Raw genomic sequence first — 19,690 nt, 5'->3', positions numbered from 1 at the left:
CGCGCTGCCCGATGGCCCCTTGCCTGGACACCTGCTGGACGTGAGTGGCACGGGGACCCTGGCCCACAGCTACCAGTATGAGGTGTGTCTGCAGGCAGGTGCTGGCACCAATGAGTTCAAATTCCTGAAGCCAGTGTTTCCAAACCTATCCCCCCAGGTCCCTGGGAATGAACTAGAGGGTATGCCTAGCTTCCGCAATAGTTTGGGCTTCAATATCCAGTAATGGGAATGATTTCATATTCTAACGAATGAGTTCAAGATTCTGAAACCAATTTAACCTAATTTGCATAGGCATTTCCTTTGGCCATAAATGAGAGAAAGTGGCAACTGTAGATCTGACCTAGCTTTTTACATTCAGTTAAAATAGTTGGTTTTCTCAATCAATATTTCATTTTTGTGTTGTTTAAAGTTGTTTTCCTATTCTGCTTATTATGAAGTTTCAAAATACTTTAAGTATGTCTGCATGCTTAAATGTCATCTTTTGCTTATGTCATCTTTCTCCGTGGTATAAGGTGAACATTTCTAAATTTCTTCTTTCAAAACCTGATGAAAGCAAGTATAATGTAAATCCTAGTTGTGGAACAGCTCAGGTTTATGCACAGGGAATAAAGATGGCAACTCATTTTACATATCAATTTTATTTCCTTGTATAGTCTTATATTGTCAGTCCTTTGGGTAAATAAAGAGCAGTCACACACACACACACACACACACACACACACTGAAGTGTAATTAGTATGGCAGAGACCTGGTATAAGTAGAATGTCTGGCTCTTGTTTCAGAATCTTCTTGTATGCTGTTTTCTCCTAAACTGACCTATAATTGCACTTATTTTTTCATTCACATATCAGTAGTAGTGGATATAATAATTGCAAACTGCTTCATTGAGCTTCATCCATGTTAAGAAGGCAGGAACTTGCACCATATTTACATAGTAAGATGAAGAAACATTGTAGTGAAACTGTCTTTTCCCCCAGTTTGAGAAACATGGAGAAACTGCAGTAGCTAATGTTCATTTTTCTTCTTATAGTATCAGATCCTAAATTTTCAGTAATGTGCATAGTCAAAAAGATAAGTTTTCAGTCTTTTTGGCAGAACTATATATATGTGACAATATAGTCTGTGAAAAGAATGTACCAATGTTGCAAGTATCTTCCAGAACCCCATGTGTGCACATGTAAATATGTCACACACTCTGCTCAGAATCAACAGTGGGCTTCATGCATGTTAGGCAAGCATGCTATCACTGAACTGTCTATCCCCTCACTCTCCAAGAAGATTGTGTAAAGGGAGATGTTTCATCTGTTAAGGAATTCCTTCCTTGCCTCCGTTAGCATCTCTGTTCCATTCTATAAGAATTATGTGATTATGCATCTAGGAATAACACCTGAGTTGAAAGAAGGCACATAAAAATCATCTATAGTTGGACTTTAAAATTTTTATTTTATTGTAAAGATGCTGTATAGGAGAGTGACAGTTACATGAGTAAGATAATGAGTACATTTCTTATTGAACATTGTTATTCCCTCCTTTGTTTAGTTGGACTTCTAATGGTAGAAACAAGGAACCAAGACAAGCAGCATAGAATAAAAAAAAATCATCCCTGGTGACCCTGGAGTCACATTGTCATCACTAGATTGCCTACTTCTGAACTTCTTTTTCTCAAGAAATGAACTCGTTTTTGTGCTGGTCCTGGGGCTTGAGCTTTTTGCTCAGGGCTATTGCTCTACTGCTTGAGCCACAGGTCCACTTCTGGGTTACTTTTTGCTGATCCATTGGAGATAAGAGCCTCATGACTTTCCTGCCAGGGCTGGCTTCAAACTTCAAATCTCAATCCTCAGATCTCAGCCTCATGAATAGGTAGGATTACAAGTTTGAGTTATTAGTACCTGGTAAAAATTAATGGAGCATTTTTTCTCATGTAAGCCACCACTCACATTAGTTTTTATACTACCTTCCGTGGAATCCAATTTTTGTTTTGATATGTTTTTTTTCTGGCACTGGGCTTGGAATTTAGGACCTTGAGCTTCTGAGGCATACTCTACCACTTGAGTCACACCTGTGTCCTTATTTTCTTTAGTTATTTTTTCAGAAAGCATCTTCCATTTTTGCCCAGGTTAGTCTCAGATCAGGATTCTATCTGTACTTTTCACTTATCTAGAACCAGAGGCACACATCATCATGCCAGATTATTTATTGAAATGGAATCTATTACCTTCATCATTAGCTCAACCTAAACCTCAATACTCTGGGTCTTCCTCTGCCAAGTAGCTGAGCAATTTAAAGGTAAATTTTAGAATTAAATCTATCTACCTGTCTATCTATCTGTATTAAACTGTACAGAGCTTAAGTATACAGATTGAGCTTTTGATGCTCTTATTTCCAGATTTCTAATTTAGTAAAGAGATGATCTTTTTGCCTTTTCCTCACCTAAGGCGGTTGGCATATTATTTCCTTTTACATATAAGAAAACTTATAAAGGTTAAGTATCTTGCTTATGCTTCCAAATAATAAAAGGAAAAATTTGAAAAACAATTGAAGTCTTCCTTAATAATGCCTTACTTCTTAAACAATATACTTCATTGGCAGGCATTCATTGGTAACATTGTTTTCCTAAAGAACTAAATTCATCTATTAGTCCTACTCATAAACCATGAATAAAATCTCCTGCTAAAACATAACCTTTAGTCAATCATTTCTATATTTTTTTATACAAGTGACCATACAACTTTAAAAGATAATCTCAATGTGCTACAGAAGCAATGGTCTAGGAAGATGGTTTACACACCCCAATTAATCTTCATGAAAATCAGCGTAATCTCCTTATGATTTTAGCATGACACATCTATTATTGCATAAATGGCTGCCCTGAATAGTCAGTACAGTCTCCCTATGGTTTCATTTCTTGCATCTGCTAGGCTTTTTTTGTAGTCATTATGTGTATGTATGTAAATTTTCACATTCTTGTTAACATTAATGTACTATAGTTATTTCAGTATATGTGTTTGGGAGCTATTGCTATTCTAGTGCTAGTTGTAACTGAAAAATTTTAGAAAGGTACAGAGAATGTTGCAGAGGAATTTTAGTTAAGTAAGTTAGGTATCTAGGAATTCAATAGGAAAAAACTGTTGGGATCCATTTATTTTCTATAAGAATAAGCATATGTCTTTGGCAAACCCTCTTAAAAATTAAACTGGAAAATATAAGGGAGACAATGAGTTTATTCTGAAAAAATGACTAATCAGAGAAGAATGAGATATTTCTCAGCAGTTGTTATACATAACAATATTCTTTAAAAGTCATTGACTTTTTGTCAACTGAAAATTCATGCTTTTGTTATTTCTTAGTTTTCTCTTTTCTATTGCCAACAAAAGCATCACAAGCTTAGTAGCTTAAACAATAAATACATATGTTCTTTAGTTATACAGATCAGTTTGATATGAGTCTGAGTTAAAATAAAGTATCAGCAAAAGGGATGTGTTATATTTTGGTAACTCTAGAAAACCCATGTTTTTCTGTTTTCCATCTTCTAGATGCTGTCAATCTTACCTGTCTTGTGGCCCCTTTATCCAACTTTAAAGCCAGCAACATTGCTTCTCTGGTCATTTGTAAACTATGTTTTTATTATCTTTAGTAGTTACACAAAAAAGTTCCAATTCAGTTTACAAGTACATTTCACCTTGATTGATATTCCCCCTTTTCATTATTCTCCCCCATCCCCCTGACCTAACCCTTCCCATCAATTTCTCTGGTTATTTTTTAATAGTTACATCTCCTGAGAGTAACCTGGAAGGGTTCTGTTCCACCTAGATAACACAGGAAGGTTCTCCTTTCACAAATTCTTTAATGGTCAAGAATATAAAGATTCGTTTGAAACATAGTTTAACATACAGATTTGGGGACATCTTTGAGTGGACAATATTCCATTCCATAAGAATCCCATGAGTGATGCATCTACCACAGATTGACTGCTTGGGGGAAAATATTCACTCTATTAACACCACCTGTGACCAAAGGAAGATTTGTGTGTGTGTGTGTGTGTGTGTGTGTGTGTGCATGTGTGTGTGTGCATGCGTGCGTGTGTGTATTTATAGTAGAAATTTAAGCCTTGTTGACTTAATGTTGAATTTAAGATAGTTTAAAAACATCTTAAACCTGGAAGTGGTGCTGTGGTTCAAGTGGTAGAGCGCTCGCCTTGAGCTGAAGAGCGCAGGGGCAGAGTTCAACTCCCATGACCGACCAAAAAACAAACAAAAAAAATCTTAAACCCATTAACAAAGACATTCAATTCACTAGAATATCATAAATACTTTGTGAAGAGGAGAAAATATGCTAGAGAACAAACTCAGAGCATCATACATGATAAACATACATTGTACCTCTGATTACCTGCCCTCTGCATCATGAATCTTCACTGAAGTTAAATTCAAATTATAGAATTGGGAAACTTGAACAACAAGAATCCAAATACAAGAAAACTTTTACATCTAGAATGTATAGATCTCTTGCAATTCAATTAGAAAAAGATGTCAATCAAATAAAAGTGAACAAATATGTGAATAACTTTTTTTCAAAGGACTGTGTGTCCATGGTTAATAAACACATGTAAAGATTCATCAATGAAATACAAATCAAAATTATAGCAATCCAATATGATGGAGCCAATTAATAATTTAGTGACACTGCAAGTCTTGGGTTGAAATACTAGAATCTGAATATACTTTTGATGAGAATATAAAATCTTGCAGCTACTTTGGAAAACATTCTGGCCATTGCTCTAACAAGCATAAAACCATTGCATAACCAGTAATTCTATTCCTACAAGAAGTAAGACATGTCCACACAAAACCATGTTTATAAATGTTCATAGTAGCATTAGTTGGAATAGCCCCCAAAGTGGGAACTTCCCAAATGTCTTAATGAGTACAAGGTACATTCAGCCCAAAACAGTAGAGAAGTAGCTACACATGCTACACCTTGATGAACTTTGAAAGTATTGTGAAAGCAACCAGTCACAAAAGTCCATGTGTCATTGCATCCATTTAAAGGTCTGACAAATGAAACTCTATGGAGACAAAATATACTAACCAATACTTATGGTGGAGAGTAGAAGAAATGGAGAAATAGTGGGAACATAGCTAAAGAATGTAATTTCTGAGGTGATATATTTCAAAATCGACTGTGATGATGGATACAGAACTCCATGAATATATTTTCAACTCCTGCATCCTGTACTTTGAGTACAGTATTGTATGCTCTATGAATAACATCCTAATTTTTTAAAGAATAAAAGAAACTGTTGTTAACTTTTATTTCAAGAATCCAGAAGTGTGGCATGCATGCCCAACACTGAGAACCTTCTACCTTCTTAGAAATAATTTTAAAATTCAGAAAACTCAGAATTCTGTTTCAGATGTTGGAAAGAGACAATCCATTTTTAATATGTATGCACTATTGGAGTATCTTTAATAGCAGTACACTCTTAGAATGCCATTGATTGTAATTTATGTATTGCTTACTTTTAAATTCTTTTGTAAGTACAATGAAAAATATGTACATATGAAACTGTTCCCACGTAAGTTAAAATATTTTAAGTACATGGTCTTCACAAGTCAAATGCTAATTATTTAAGCAAACACTCAGCATCATTAGTCAGTAATATAAGTGGTAGTTTTCTCTTTATGTTCTTTTTCAAGAAACATTATGGAACTTTGTCTATACTCACCACTCAGTGTTTTATATAACATAACCTATCCCAACATTTTGGACAATTTTGCCTCCTGATAAACGAGAAAATGCAAGGCTCAATGAGAACGCATGGTGGCGCTGCAGGCTAAGAAGATGCACTATATACATTTGTAACTGCAACTCCCATATCACAGCCAGTTTCTCCTCGGGGCGCTTGGAAGCACAAGATAAGCTTTTTCGGCTGGAGCAAACGCGAGTGAGAAGCCTTTATAAAAAGCTGTTCAGCTGTTTCGTTCTGACGCTCTGGTCTGCAGGACAGAGCTACAAGGATCCTAGGAATACCTGAAGCTTCTGTGAATCAAATTTTCAAGAAAAAGCAATGGAGATTGGATGGATACCAAATCAGAGACAAAGGCAAGTCTTAATTTTCTTTGTTTTATTGAGCATGTCTGGGGCGGACACAGAGCTGGGGCCCTATTTCGTGGTGGAAGAAATGGAGAAAGGCTCCTTCGTAGCCAATCTAGGAAAAGACCTGGGGCTGGAATTGCCACAGTTGTCCACCCGCCGGGCCAGAGTAATTTCCCAGGGAAATAAAGAGCATTTGCAGCTCAAGGTACAGACTGGAGATTTGCTCATAAATGAGAAAATAGATCGCGAGGAGCTATGCGGTACCACGGAGCCTTGCATACTATATTTCCAAGTGTTGATGGAAATGCCTTTAGAGATATTTCAGGCTGAACTGAGAGTGAAAGACATAAATGATAATTCTCCCGTGTTCACTGAAAAAGAAATGGTTTTTAAAATACTAGAAAATAGCCCACTAGGAAATACATTCCTTCTTAATAATGCTCTGGACTTGGACGTAGGAAACAATAATGTTCAGAAGTATAACATCAGTCCCAACTCTCACTTCCATGTTCTAACCCGTAATCGCAGCGATGGTAGGAAATACCCAGAGCTGGTGCTGGAAAAAGAGCTAGATCGGGAGCAGGAGCCTGAAGTAAGACTAACCTTGACAGCGTTGGATGGCGGCTCTCCACCTCGGTCTGGGACCTCACAGGTCCGCATTGAAATAGTAGACATCAATGACAATGCCCCTGAATTTCAGCAGCCTATCTACAAGGTGCAGGTTCCTGAGAATAGCTCAGTAGGCTCTTTGGTGGTCACAGTCTCCGCCAGGGACATAGACAGTGGAGCCTATGGGCAAATAGTGTACACACTCGCCCACTCTTCTGAAGAAACTAACAAAATTTTAGAGGTTAATCCTATGACAGGAGAAATTCGGCTGAAGAAACAAGTAGATTTTGAAACAGTAAAGTTTTATGAAATGGACATAGAGGCCACAGATGGCGGTGGTCTTTCAGGAAAATGCACCCTTGTCCTACAGGTTGTGGACATAAATGACAACCCACCAGAAGTGACCATGTCCGCAATTACAAACCCGGTCCCAGAAAACTCCCCAGATACGGTAGTTGCGGTTTTCAGTGTTTCAGATTCTGACTCAGGAACCAATGGGAAGATGGTTTCTTCCATTCCAGAAGATCTTCCCTTTCTTCTAAAATCTTCAGGAAAGAACTTCTACACCTTGGTAACAGAAAGAGCACTAGACAGAGAAGAAAGAGATGAATACAACATCACCATCACTGTCTCCGACTTGGGGACTCCCAGGCTGCAAACTCAGCACACCATCACCCTGCAGGTGTCCGACATGAACGACAACGCCCCCGAATTCACGCAGTCGTCCTACACCCTGTGGGTCCGCGAGAACAACAGCCCCGCCCTGCACATTGGCACCATCAGCGCCACAGACAGAGACTCGGGCAGCAACGCCCAGCTGACCTACTCGCTGCTGCCCGGCCCGCAGCCCGGCGCCGACGCGGCGGCGGCGCTGGTGTCCATCAACGCGGACAGCGGGCAGCTGTTCGCCCTGAGGGCGCTGGACTATGAGGCCCTGCAGGCGTTCGAGGTGCGCGTGCGCGCCGCCGACCGCGGCTCGCCCCCGCTCAGCAGCCAGGCGCTGGTGCGCGTGCAGGTGCTGGACGCCAACGACAACTCGCCCTTCGTGCTGTACCCGCTGCAGAACGCGTCTGCGCCCTGCACCGAGCTGCTGCCCAGGGCGGCCGAGCCGGGCTACCTGGTGAGCAAGGTGGTGGCGGTGGACCGCGACTCGGGCCAGAACGCCTGGCTGTCGTTCCAGCTGCTCAAGGCCACGGAGCCCGGGCTGTTCAGCGTGTGGCCGCACAATGGCGAGGTGCGCACCGCCAGGCTGCTGAGCGAGCGCGACGCGCCCAAGCACAGGCTGCTGCTGCTGGTCAAGGACAATGGCGAGCCGCCGCGCTCGGCCAGCGTCACGCTGCACGTGCTGCTGGTGGATGGCTTCTCGCAGCCCTACCTGCCGCTGCCCGACGCGGCGGCGCCCGAGCGCGCGCAGCCCGACCGCCTCACTGCCTACTTGGTCATCGCGCTGGCGGCCGTGTCTTCTCTCTTCCTCTTGTCTCTGCTGCTCTTCGTGGCCGCCAGGCTGTGCAGGAGGAGCAGGGCGCGCTCGCTGGCCGGCTGCGCGCTGCCCGATGGCCCCTTGCCTGGACACCTGCTGGACGTGAGTGGCACAGGGACCCTGGCCCACAGCTACCAGTATGAGGTGTGTCTGCAGGGAGGTGCTGGCACTAATGAGTTCAAATTCCTGAAGCCTATCATCCCCAATCTCCAGCCCCAGGGCTCTGGGAAAGAGATAGAGGAAAATTCTCCTTTCCGAAACAGTTTAGGTTTTAATTACTGATAGAAATCTGCTTACGAAGGATCTTCACTTATTATTTTCTTGGCGATTTAATTGTTTCATTCGTTACTGCTAATACTCGCTATTTACTTTCTTGTTTGATTCATTAATTTCCAATTTTGTGTTTAACTGAGCAATTTTTCTTCATTTATTTCAATGTATGTTTCTCCAACTCTCAATGAATGAAAAGGCTTTTCTTTACAAAATTACATCCTTGGTGAAGGATTTATACTTTATTCATGTCTTTATTGACTTTAAATTTAGTATATATTTTCCAGTTTTCTTTTTGTAGACTTATTACAATATTTTACTGCAAGTGATATTCATAAATAATATTTTATGTCTTCTATTTTCCTTTATAAACTGATATTCTTTTTGTTAGTCATCTTTGATCGTCATTAGAACAATCATCATACAAGTATGTTGTGTGTTTTTGTTCATTTGTTTATTTCGGTCATAGGCTTGAACTCTGGGCCTAAGAACTGTCCCTGAGCTCTTTAGCTCAAGATAAGTGCTCTACCACTTGAGCCACAGTGTCACTTCCAGTTTTCTGGTGGTAATTTGGAGATAAGAGTCTCATGGACATTTCTGCCCAGGCTGGCTTTGAACCGTGGTTCTCAGATCTCAGCCTCCTGAGTAGCTAGGATTACAGGCATGAGCCACTGACGCTCGTCAACATGTCATGTTTTAAATGTTCTATTTGATTTTCACTATTTAAACTAAGTTTGTAAGTGATATAAGTTGTTTAAGTATATACTCTTATCTAACTCAAAACAAGGGAAAAATTGTAAATTATTGTGAGTGTGAATGTCCTTAACTTTGGAATTATAAGGGCAAATTTTAGACATTTTGCAGTATTATATAGAAATATTTACAAATTCATTCTTTTAGTCTAAACGCAAGAAATCAAAAGTATCTGTTATGTGTTATAATTCAATCCCATTAAATTTAATAAATAGTAGAAGTTATCAAAGACAAGTTTAGATTGTGTGACTTTTTTATGGTCAACAGATTTAAAGGTTGGGAAAGGTTAGTTTTGTTCTACACACCCCTTATTATTATAGGAGAATTGCTGCTGCTTTCCTCCTTTGATTAAAATTGTGAGGCAGATGTTATGATAGTATGGTTGCTTTAATAATTGTTTTGATATGGGGTATCCTTGGCCTTTTTGTGGTACTGTGGTTGAGCCAATGCCTCATGAATGCTATACAGAATTCTAGCACTTGAGCTACACCACAGCACTTCCATCTGTATATTTTGTTTTTGAGATATAATCTTATCTTCCTGCCTCCATTTGAACAGCTGCTATTACGGCCATGTGCCATTAGGTCCAGTCTTCTTCCTTTGATGCAGAGAGATTAGGTCTTATTAGCTTTCAACTAAGATTGGTTTTAAAATAAAGATCAACCCCAAAGAGAGACTAGAAAAACTTTACTAATAGTCTGGTACAGTTATGCCAGCTGTTTATTTACTGAAAATTTGACTGCATCTAGAAAAACTCTCTCTGAATGTTGTTTACAGTTGCCTTTTGGTGATAACTTCAGAGTTAAGCTATAACAGTGATCTGATAGCCCACAAAGACCAACAGAATGTTGTCTGGTTATTTGCTAAAAATAAAGTTTATTTTGCTCTAGAAAAATAAAGATCAACCCCTTCTTTAATGCTGCAAATTACTTTAAATCTAATATACCAAAAAACGAGGGCAAATAAAAGGAACAGAATTGCAAATTTCAAGCAAATGAAGCAAACAGTTTTCAAATGGTAGGAATTGAAAGAAAGGGAATGCTGCTATCCTTGTCCTATTTGCCAAAGTTCTATGCATGCCTTAATAGGCATTGTTGACTGACTGATTGGCTAAGGAATGACTAAGATATAGTTCCTGTCTTCAAATAGCTCATATACTGAAGAATGGACAGATTGGTATGAAATAGAAAGTATAGCCATTCACAGGTCAATCATAGTAATAAGATTTTACAGGAGCACAGAGGAGGGATAGCTTAAATGATGGATTCTGATAACAAAAGAACAATTGATCAGGTAATGTAATGGGATTTTGAAAGCATTTTTTGAAGGAGGTGTGGAACAGGTTTCCTTTGCCAGTTTGTGTGTGTGTGTGTGTGTGTGTGTGTGTACTCAATGTTTCCAAACAAATTCTAGCCGTTGTTTTGGTTGTCCAAAAAGGTACTCAGAATTCCCCCTTTGGTTCCATGGTAGTTATGTAGTCCCTTTGGTTCCATGGTAGTTATGTAGAAGTGAAAGGTTTTGGAGAGATAAATCTAGCATGGTAGTGAACAAAGTACTTCTAGAAACTTTTTTCCCAATATTTAAAATTTTAACTTTTCTATGAATCAGTGAATAATAGAATAATGTAAATGGATTTCTATCTCAACTTTTTCCACAAAAGAAAAAATAAAAATTGAGAAAAACTAATAAAGGAAAATTTTAAGTAAATACATAAGAACACACAAATATTGTACACAGCCATTTAGAGTGTTAGAAGCCACGTGGTGGCGCTGCAGGCTAAAGAAAAAGGGGGAAATTGAACTGAGGCTGTGATAAAGTCGATGACAAAAAAAAAAATTAGAAAAGAAACCTGGCCGATGAGCTGGGAAGAAAAGCTATTGCAGCCTGAGATTTGGAACAAAATAAATTCTACATCCCTGCTGCTATGTACAGTACTTCTGAAGTTTTGGACTGCTGTTTATGCTGAGCGCTGTGCTGTGGTTAGTACTGACCAAAAGAGAAGCTATGGAGACCAAGAGACTGCTATTCTGGAGACAAAGGCAAGTGCTATTTCTCCTTTTGTTTTGGGGTGTGTGCTTAGATGGTTCTGAGTTTGGACTTTATTCAGTGGCTGAGGAATCAGAAAGAGGATCATTTGTGGTCAATCTTGCACAGGATCTAGGGCTAAGGGTGGAGGAGCTGTTTGCAAGGAAAACTAGAGTGGTTTCTGATTCTTACAAACAACACTTGCTCTTGGATTCTCATACTGGAGATTTGCTCACAAATGAAAAACTAGACCGGGAGAAGCTATGCAGCTCCACAGAGCCCTGTATTCTATACTTTCAAATTTTAATGGATAACCCCTTTCAGATTTACCGGGCTCAACTGAGACTTATGGATATAAATGATCATGCACCAGTATTCCCAAACAAAGAAATGGTATTGAAAATACCAGAAAATACCGCTGAAGGGACAGCATTTCCACTACAAAGAGCGCAGGACTTGGATGAAGGACTAAATGGTATCCAAAATTACACCATCAACCCCAACCTCATTTTCCATATTGAAATTAGCGACAGTGATGAAGGCATAATAAATCCAGAGCTTGTGCTTGACAAAACTCTGAACTGGGAGGATCAGCAGGAGCTCAGTTTAACACTGACAGCATTGGATGGTGGGATTCCACCCAGGTCTGGAACAGCCACTGTACATATTGTGGTTGTGGACATCAATGATAATGCCCCTCAGTTTTCACAGGCAGTTTATGAGACCCAAGTTCCAGAAAACAGCCCTATAGGCTCTGCTATTGTTAAAGTCTCAGCAGAAGATGTTGACTCAGGAGTCAATGCAGAAATATCCTATTCTTTTTTTGATGCATCTGAAGATATTCAGGCAATGTTTCAGATCAATCCTTTGTCTGGGGAAATAATTCTCAAAGCATCGCTTGATTATGAGTTAGTGAAGTCTTACAAAATAAATATTCAGGCAGTTGATGGAGGGGGCCTTTCTACAAGATGTACAGTTAGGCTTCAGGTATTAGACATTAATGACAATCCTCCCGAACTGATTATGTCATCACTTTCAAACTACGTTGAAGAAAACTCTCCTGAGTCCATACTGGCAGTTTTTAGAGTTAAAGACAGAGACTCCGGGGAAAATGGAAAGATGGATTGTTCTATCCAAGAAAATCTCCCTTTCCTTCTGAAACCATCTGTGGACAATTTTTACATACTAATGACAGAAGGATCCCTAGACAGAGAAAGCAGAGCTGAATACAACATCACCATCACCGTCACCGATTTGGGGACCCCCAGACTGCAAACCCAGCACACCTTCACCCTGCAGGTGTCCGACGTGAACGACAACGCCCCCGAATTCACGCAGTCGTCCTACACCCTGTGGGTCCGCGAGAACAACAGCCCCGCCCTGCACATTGGCACCATCAGCGCCACAGACAGAGACTCGGGCAGCAACGCCCAGCTGACCTACTCGCTGCTGCCCGGCCCGCAGCCCGGCGCCGACGCGGCGGCGGCGCTGGTGTCCATCAACGCGGACAGCGGGCAGCTGTTCGCCCTGAGGGCGCTGGACTATGAGGCCCTGCAGGCGTTCGAGGTGCGCGTGCGCGCCGCCGACCGCGGCTCGCCCCCGCTCAGCAGCCAGGCGCTGGTGCGCGTGCAGGTGCTGGACGCCAACGACAACTCGCCCTTCGTGCTGTACCCGCTGCAGAACGCGTCTGCGCCCTGCACCGAGCTGCTGCCCAGGGCGGCCGAGCCGGGCTACCTGGTGAGCAAGGTGGTGGCGGTGGACCGCGACTCGGGCCAGAACGCCTGGCTGTCGTTCCAGCTGCTCAAGGCCACGGAGCCCGGGCTGTTCAGCGTGTGGCCGCACAATGGCGAGGTGCGCACCGCCAGGCTGCTGAGCGAGCGCGACGCGCCCAAGCACAGGCTGCTGCTGCTGGTCAAGGACAATGGCGAGCCGCCGCGCTCGGCCAGCGTCACGCTGCACGTGCTGCTGGTGGATGGCTTCTCGCAGCCCTACCTGCCGCTGCCCGACGCGGAGGCGCCCGAGCGCGCGCAGCCCGACCGCCTCACTGCCTACTTGGTCATCGCGCTGGCGGCCGTGTCTTCTCTCTTCCTCTTGTCTCTGCTGCTCTTCGTGGCCGCCAGGCTGTGCAGGAGGAGCAGGGCGCGCTCGCTGGCCGGCTGCGCGCTGCCCGATGGCCCCTTGCCTGGACACCTGCTGGACGTGAGTGGCACGGGGACTCTGGCCCACAGCTACCAGTATGAGGTGTGTCTGCAGGGAGGTTCTACTGGGAGTAGCGATTTCAAGTTCTTGAAACCGATTTACCCTAATATTTATGCTCCTTGTAATAATGATGAAAACCCCACCTTTTGAAGTAGTGTTATATTCAATTTTCATCCAAGTTCTCTTTATATTTGTTGTTTCTGAATTGTTACAGCACTATATTAGTAGTTTTATGCTGTTATGCACCACAACTAATTTTACTTTCAATTGTCATGTAGTCTACCTTTTGTCTTGTTACGTTTTCAATATTTTTGCATGAACTGTTGAATTACATCTATATGCATTTATAAATACTTTTAATGTTTGTCATTTCAAAGTGAACATTGATTTATTGTTATTCTCAATCTAGACAGCTGAGGTTTTTCTGTGATTGGTGATGTTTTTGTTGTGGCTGCTGAGGTTGAGGATTAACCCAGATCCTTTTGTTTCTTCGGCTCATTAGTTCCTAATATTTTATTTTGTTCACTCTTGCTGATATATAAAACAACATTTTCTTATAATTCTAATAAGATGTAATAAGCTGTATGCTCTGGAACATTTTCAAAATTTCTCAGTGAGAATATTGGTGGACTGTTGGAAATATTTTTATTTTATATTGTAAATTTGATTACTGCCAAACTTGAAACAAAAAGTAAAAAATATGAGGAATAACAATTTTATCTAAAGTATTCCTTTAACAGAGTGGCTTCTTCTGAGAAATTAATGTCAGTATTTCTAGATGGCAAGTCTATATTTCTTCATCAGTTTTTTTTTTTTGGTGGCACTGGGATTTGCACCCTTGCGATGGTTTCCACTGCATTTATCACGTTTTTGCTCTGCTTGTTTTTAAGAGAAGGTCTGTCTGTATCTTGAGGCCAGACTGGGCTGTCATATTCTATTTCAGGTTTCCTGCCATTTGTTGGAATAGTAGACTCACACCACTTCACAAAGCCACTGAGTTGGGGTTTTGAGAACATTTTTTCTAGTCTGTCTTGGATTTCAATCCATGAAATCTGTCCATAGTGTAGTTAGAAGTATGGGTGTAAACTATTGCACTCAGCTGTAGTGCTTTATCTTCACATTCAGTTTTATATCTTAGCCACGTTTTTTGTATAAAAAAAGGATTTACCTTTCTTGTTTCTCAGTTACTAAATACACATATGAGCAATGAACAGTTAATGTTCACATTTTGCATGTAGGTGATTTTCTCCTAACTTTTAGGGTTCTTTCTGATTGTTTTTTTTTCTTTTTCTTTTTTTTTTTGCCAGTCCTGTCATTTTTATGCTAGGCAGGTAAGCTAAACCCTCAGCCTTTGTTAATTATTTTAATTGTTAATTATTAATTATTTTTTAAATTAACATTGAATATTAGCCTTTATACTTAAAATATTACAATGCATCTGATACTAATTAACAACATGTATTTCCTGAAGGCTTTCATTCAAATCTCTTCTTCATTTAGACTGCTTTCTTGGTCTATTGCTCTCATTCTAGATCTTTTAGTTTTAAATATTTTTTCTATGTTACTTCTCCTTTTATAATAACAAATGCAATTTTTTTCTTAGTTTGCTCCCTTTTTTTGGCCAACACATTTCTTTCAATACCATCATAAAAACTGAGGCAAATGAGGTAAAAATTTTGGGACCTTACATTGTGAAGTAATACTTTTATTTTCATTTGATTGATAGTTTTAAAGGGTATAAAATTCTAGGCCGTAAATAATATCCCTTAGATTTCAGTACTATTCTACTTGTTGGTTGCATTTAGAATACTTATTCTACCAGGCACTGGTAGCTCACGCCTGTAATCCTAGCTGCTCAGGAGGCTGAGATCTGAGGATCACAGTTCAAAGCCAGCCTGAGCAGGAAAGTCAGTGAGACTCTTATCTCCAACAAACCACTAGAAAACCAGAAGTAGCACTGTGGCTTGAGCGGTAGAACACTCACCTTGAGCTAAAGAGAGCAGGGACAGCACCCAAGCCCATAATTCAAGCCCCATGATCAACAAAAATTTTTTCTGTTTCTCTGAATGCTCTTCATACTATTCTGTTACATATTTATGAGTGTAATATCTTTTCTCCACTAGAATTCATCTAGTTATTATCTTAGAATATATTATAAAAGTGTAGTATGAATATTGCTATATATCCATTTTAAAAATAAGAATGAATCAAGAAAGTTAAGAACTTGGTAAAAGTTATACAGCTAAAAAGGGACAATTAACTCCTAATCTATTATATGTTATACAATTAAGAACACATCTTTCATATGATTTCTGTGAATACTAAAAAGGTTACTATGTATAAAACACTTAGAATAACAAATGATGTAAACAAATGCTAAGCAAATGTTCTTACTAAATTTAATTTCTCTGGATATTAAGACATTTAAAACACATTTCCTTTCATCCAATTTTATGAGTTTCTTTTTGTCTCGGTCTATTTTATGTTAAAGAAATTTCCTCAAATTTCTGATAGTCCTTACATATGTTCTCTTATTTAACATGACATATTAAATGCTAATAATCAAGTCTTAGTTACTAAAAGGTCCTGTTGATGGCAGGGCTCTTCTCTAATGTAATTATGCTAAGATATGGCTGCAACCTTTGGAAAACCACAACTATTAGTATGTGTAGTTCTTTTATTTGGACCTATCATACTCTTCATATTAGAATTCTGAAATATCCACTGAGTGAGTCTAAGATATTACTTGGATAGGAACTAGAAATCTCACGATTCAAAACTCATAGCTTTCTTACTTTGCTTAGTTTACTGTTATACCTCATACTTGCATTGGTCTTGGAATTCAAGACTAAAGAAAGCTTCATTTAATTTCCCTCGGATTAACTATCCTGACAGTGAGCTACTTTTCTGACTCTGTAGAATGGTAAGCAACAAAGAATTCAACTCTCCTGCATAAATGCTTTCAACTAACAACTTTTTTCTATTCTTAACTCCAGTCTACTTATGCACTTGGTTCCTCTAAGTCTTGAACTTAATGCAACTCTAATTTTTGTATCTTTAGAGCAGGATCTTTAACCATTTCCTGGAGTTGCTATGTCAGTGGCTTTTCCATTTGCTTTCTGTCATCAAAGCAGATATTTGCTTATCCATTTTGTCTCTATGAGTTCAAATTTTTATTAATTTTGTTAGCTTAGAGAATATCTTAAAAGAAGGAGAATAATGATGCATAGTCACTCCACCTACTTTTCAATTTCTACCATTTTCTCCTGGATCAGCTGTATATACAGCTTACATTTTTAAGAATGTAATGTGAAGTTAGCATTTTCATGCCAACTTTTTAATTCTTCTTTCATCAGTGTATGTTGGGCCTTCTTTATTGGACATCAATTAATGGGCACCTAGCATCTACACTGCTCATCTCATTTCTTCATCCTATAGTAATCATGTACTTTGACTAGGATTGAAGTCACTCCAAGCTAAGAAACAGTCTCAAACATGGTTAATCAAAGTAAGGGGCAAAGATATATCTCCAGATTCCAGGTCTAGAAACTTCACCCTTTGTGACATTAATGACATCAGTAGCAGGAACATAAGCTGAAGTGGTCTCAGCAGAGTAATTGTTGTGTTTTTGTTCTATTTGGGGGAAAATATATCTATTTTTGTCTCCCTGGACTGTAAAAGAAGGTAATCATAGTTGTCCTTAGGAAAATCTTGGGACTAAGGGGAACACCAGCTCTTCTTTAAATGAAACTAACATGTTTGCATTTATTTTTATTTTATTTTTATTTTTGGGGGGTCAGGTCATGGGGCCTGAATTCTGGGCCTGGGTGCTGTCCCTCAGCTCTTCAGCTCAAGGCTAGTGCTAGGCTTGAGCCACAGCACCACTTCTGGCTTTTTTTCTTTTTTGCTTATGTGGTGCTGAGGAATCGATCCCAGGGCCTCATGCATGTAAGGCAAGCACTCTACCACTGAGCCACCTTCCCAGCCCCTATGTTTGCATTTATTAATGTTGCATGTTTCTTGTAATTTGTTAGAAGCTGAAAACAAATTACGGATTTACATAATGTGTACCCCCAGTATCTTACTTCATTTTTTACAAAATGACAGTTTAATACTAAAGAAACCTACAAAAATTCCTTTGCGTGTTACAACTATCTGCTAGTTTCATAGCCCTTGAGAAAACTTCTTGACCAATGGACGCTTCCACATTCTCTTACCATATAAGAAAGACCAAGTAGAGATTATGTTAACTTTCACAATCTGCTACACTATCCTTGTTTAAGAGTTACAATCTTTGCCAAAAAATTACATACTCCTGATGACCAGGGATCAGATCTTGTACGTCTGTATTCTGACAATTGAGATTATCTAGTTGTTTCAGGAGAAAGTATACCTACTAATTGAATTAAAATAATACTAATATCACCACTAACCATCAGAAATATAAAATAATCGGTATAAGATACCAAGTATATTGCTAATTGCTGAAAGGATGAGGAAATACTTGTTTCTGGGAACCTCAATGTGAATGGAACTTAAATAGCTTTCATCAGACTGTAAAATTTTGTGAAGACACATGGTGGCGCTGCAGGATAACATCACAGGGGGAAAAAAATTACACTACATCGTGTGGTGGACCCTTATCCAAGGGTGCACACAGAATTGACCAGAGAGAAAGAACAAGCAATTAAGGTGTGACCTAGAAGCCATTCCAGTGGAACTGAAATACTTTGGGTTCTGAAGTTTGGAGTGCTGATTAAGGGACACATTCCTTAGAACTGCAAAGTAGTGCTGAAGTGATTCTTAAAAAGCCTTTGGGAAAGGAGTCATGCAGAACGGAGGGGAAGGCAATCTGCAGACAAGGCAAGTCCTGCTTTTCTTTGTTTTATTTGGAATGTCTCACGCTGAGTCTAGGAGCTTTTCAGTGATGGAGGAAACTGAGAGTGGAGCCTTTGTGGGTAATTTGGTAAAAGACTTGGGACTGGAAGTGAATAAGCTTTCATCAAGGGAGGCTCGGGTGGTCTCTAATGCAAACAGACTACCTTTGCAGCTGAACCTAAATACTGGGGATTTGCTCTTAAGCGAAATGCTAGACAGGGAGGAGCTTTGTGGCTCCACTGAGCCCTGTGTGCTACATTTCCAGGTATTAATGAAAAACCCCTTGCAGTTTTTACCGATTGAGCTTCAGGTGACAGATATAAATGACCACTCTCCCATTTTCTTGGAAAAAGAAATGATCCTAAAAATCCCAGAGAATAGTCCTGTCGGTTCTGTGTTCTTGCTAGAAAGTGCAAAGGATTTAGATGTGGGAATCAATGCTGTAAAAAGCTACAAAATAAGCCCAAACTCTCATTTCCATGTTAATATGAGAGTCAATCCAGACAACAGGAAATACCCAGAGTTAGTTATGGACAAGGCACTGGATTATGAAGAGCAGCCAGAGCTCAGCTTCATTCTTACTGCTTTGGATGGTGGGTCCCCACCCAGATCTGGTACTGCCTTAGTTCAAGTCATGGTGGTGGACGTAAATGACAACTCACCTGAATTTGAGCATGCATTTTATGAAGTGAAGATTTCAGAAGACAGCATCGTTGGCTCACATGTAGTCACTGTATCAGCTTGGGATTTAGACTCAGGAATAAATGGTGAAATATCATACATGTTTTCCCATGCCTCCGAAGATATTCAAAACACATTTGAAATTAATCAGAAGTCTGGAGAAGTTAGTTTAAGAGCAGATCTGGACTTTGAAACAATACAATCCTACTCGATAATCATTCAAGCCACAGATGGTGGAGGACTTTTTGGAAAATCTACTGTCAGAATTGAGGTGATGGATGTGAATGACAATTATCCTGAAATTGCTGTGTCATCAATTACCAGCCCAATTCCAGAAAATTCGCCTGAGACTGTAATAATGGTTTTTAGTATATGGGACAGAGACTCAGGAGTCAATGGAAAGATGGTTTGCTCTATAGAAGAAGACATTCCATTTCGACTGAAATATTCAGTTAATAATTACTACACCTTAGAAACAGAGAAACCACTTGACAGAGAAAGCAAAGCTGAATACAACATCACCATCACCGTCTCCGACTTGGGAACCCCCAAGCTGCAAACCCAGCACACCATCACCCTGCAGGTGTCCGACGTGAACGACAACGCCCCCGAATTCACGCAGTCGTCCTACACCCTGTGGGTCCGCGAGAACAACAGCCCCGCCCTGCACATTGGCACCATCAGCGCCACAGACAGAGA

General features: G+C 40.1%; 4 protein-coding genes across 4 annotated transcripts in view; all 4 read left to right on the top strand.

The window, feature by feature from the left end:
- LOC105988620 (protocadherin beta-13-like) overlaps positions 1 to 283 on the top strand; it is a 2,438-nt gene extending 2,155 nt beyond the window's left edge. Inside the window, exon 2 of the mRNA XM_013020291.1 lies at positions 1 to 283. Within this exon, the coding sequence (XP_012875745.1) occupies positions 1 to 223 (223 nt within the window). The 3' untranslated portion in view covers positions 224 to 283.
- A 5,784-nt stretch (positions 284 to 6,067) lies between these two features.
- On the top strand, positions 6,068 to 8,467 carry LOC105988696 (protocadherin beta-16-like). The gene has a single exon (XM_013020371.1). It carries the CDS (start codon positions 6,068 to 6,070, stop codon positions 8,465 to 8,467), a length of 2,400 nt encoding a protein of 799 aa, XP_012875825.1.
- Positions 8,468 to 11,212: 2,745 nt separating this feature from the next.
- Positions 11,213 to 13,582, top strand: LOC105988698 (protocadherin beta-18-like). Its single transcript, XM_013020373.1, has one exon. It carries the CDS (start codon positions 11,213 to 11,215, stop codon positions 13,580 to 13,582), a length of 2,370 nt encoding a protein of 789 aa, XP_012875827.1.
- Positions 13,583 to 18,260: 4,678 nt separating this feature from the next.
- The window catches only part of LOC105988619 (protocadherin beta-12-like), a 16,184-nt gene continuing 14,754 nt past the window's right edge, over positions 18,261 to 19,690 (top strand). The window contains exon 1 of the mRNA XM_013020290.1: positions 18,261 to 19,683. Coding sequence (XP_012875744.1) covers positions 18,261 to 19,683 — 1,423 coding nt within the window. The remainder of the gene's footprint in view (positions 19,684 to 19,690) is intronic.

This window comes from Dipodomys ordii, unplaced genomic scaffold (genome assembly GCF_000151885.1).
Source record: "Dipodomys ordii isolate 6190 unplaced genomic scaffold, Dord_2.0 Scaffold50, whole genome shotgun sequence".
Classification (NCBI taxonomy): domain Eukaryota; kingdom Metazoa; phylum Chordata; class Mammalia; order Rodentia; family Heteromyidae; genus Dipodomys; species Dipodomys ordii.
This window is presented reverse-complemented; position numbering and strand designations above follow the sequence as displayed.

Bases quoted from the DNA above. Each gene is read 5' to 3' on its own strand.
- LOC105988696 (XM_013020371.1), top strand. From the start codon at position 6,068: ATGGAGATTGGATGGATACCAAATCAGAGACAAAGGCAAGTCTTAATT.
- LOC105988698 (XM_013020373.1), top strand. From the start codon at position 11,213: ATGGAGACCAAGAGACTGCTATTCTGGAGACAAAGGCAAGTGCTATTT.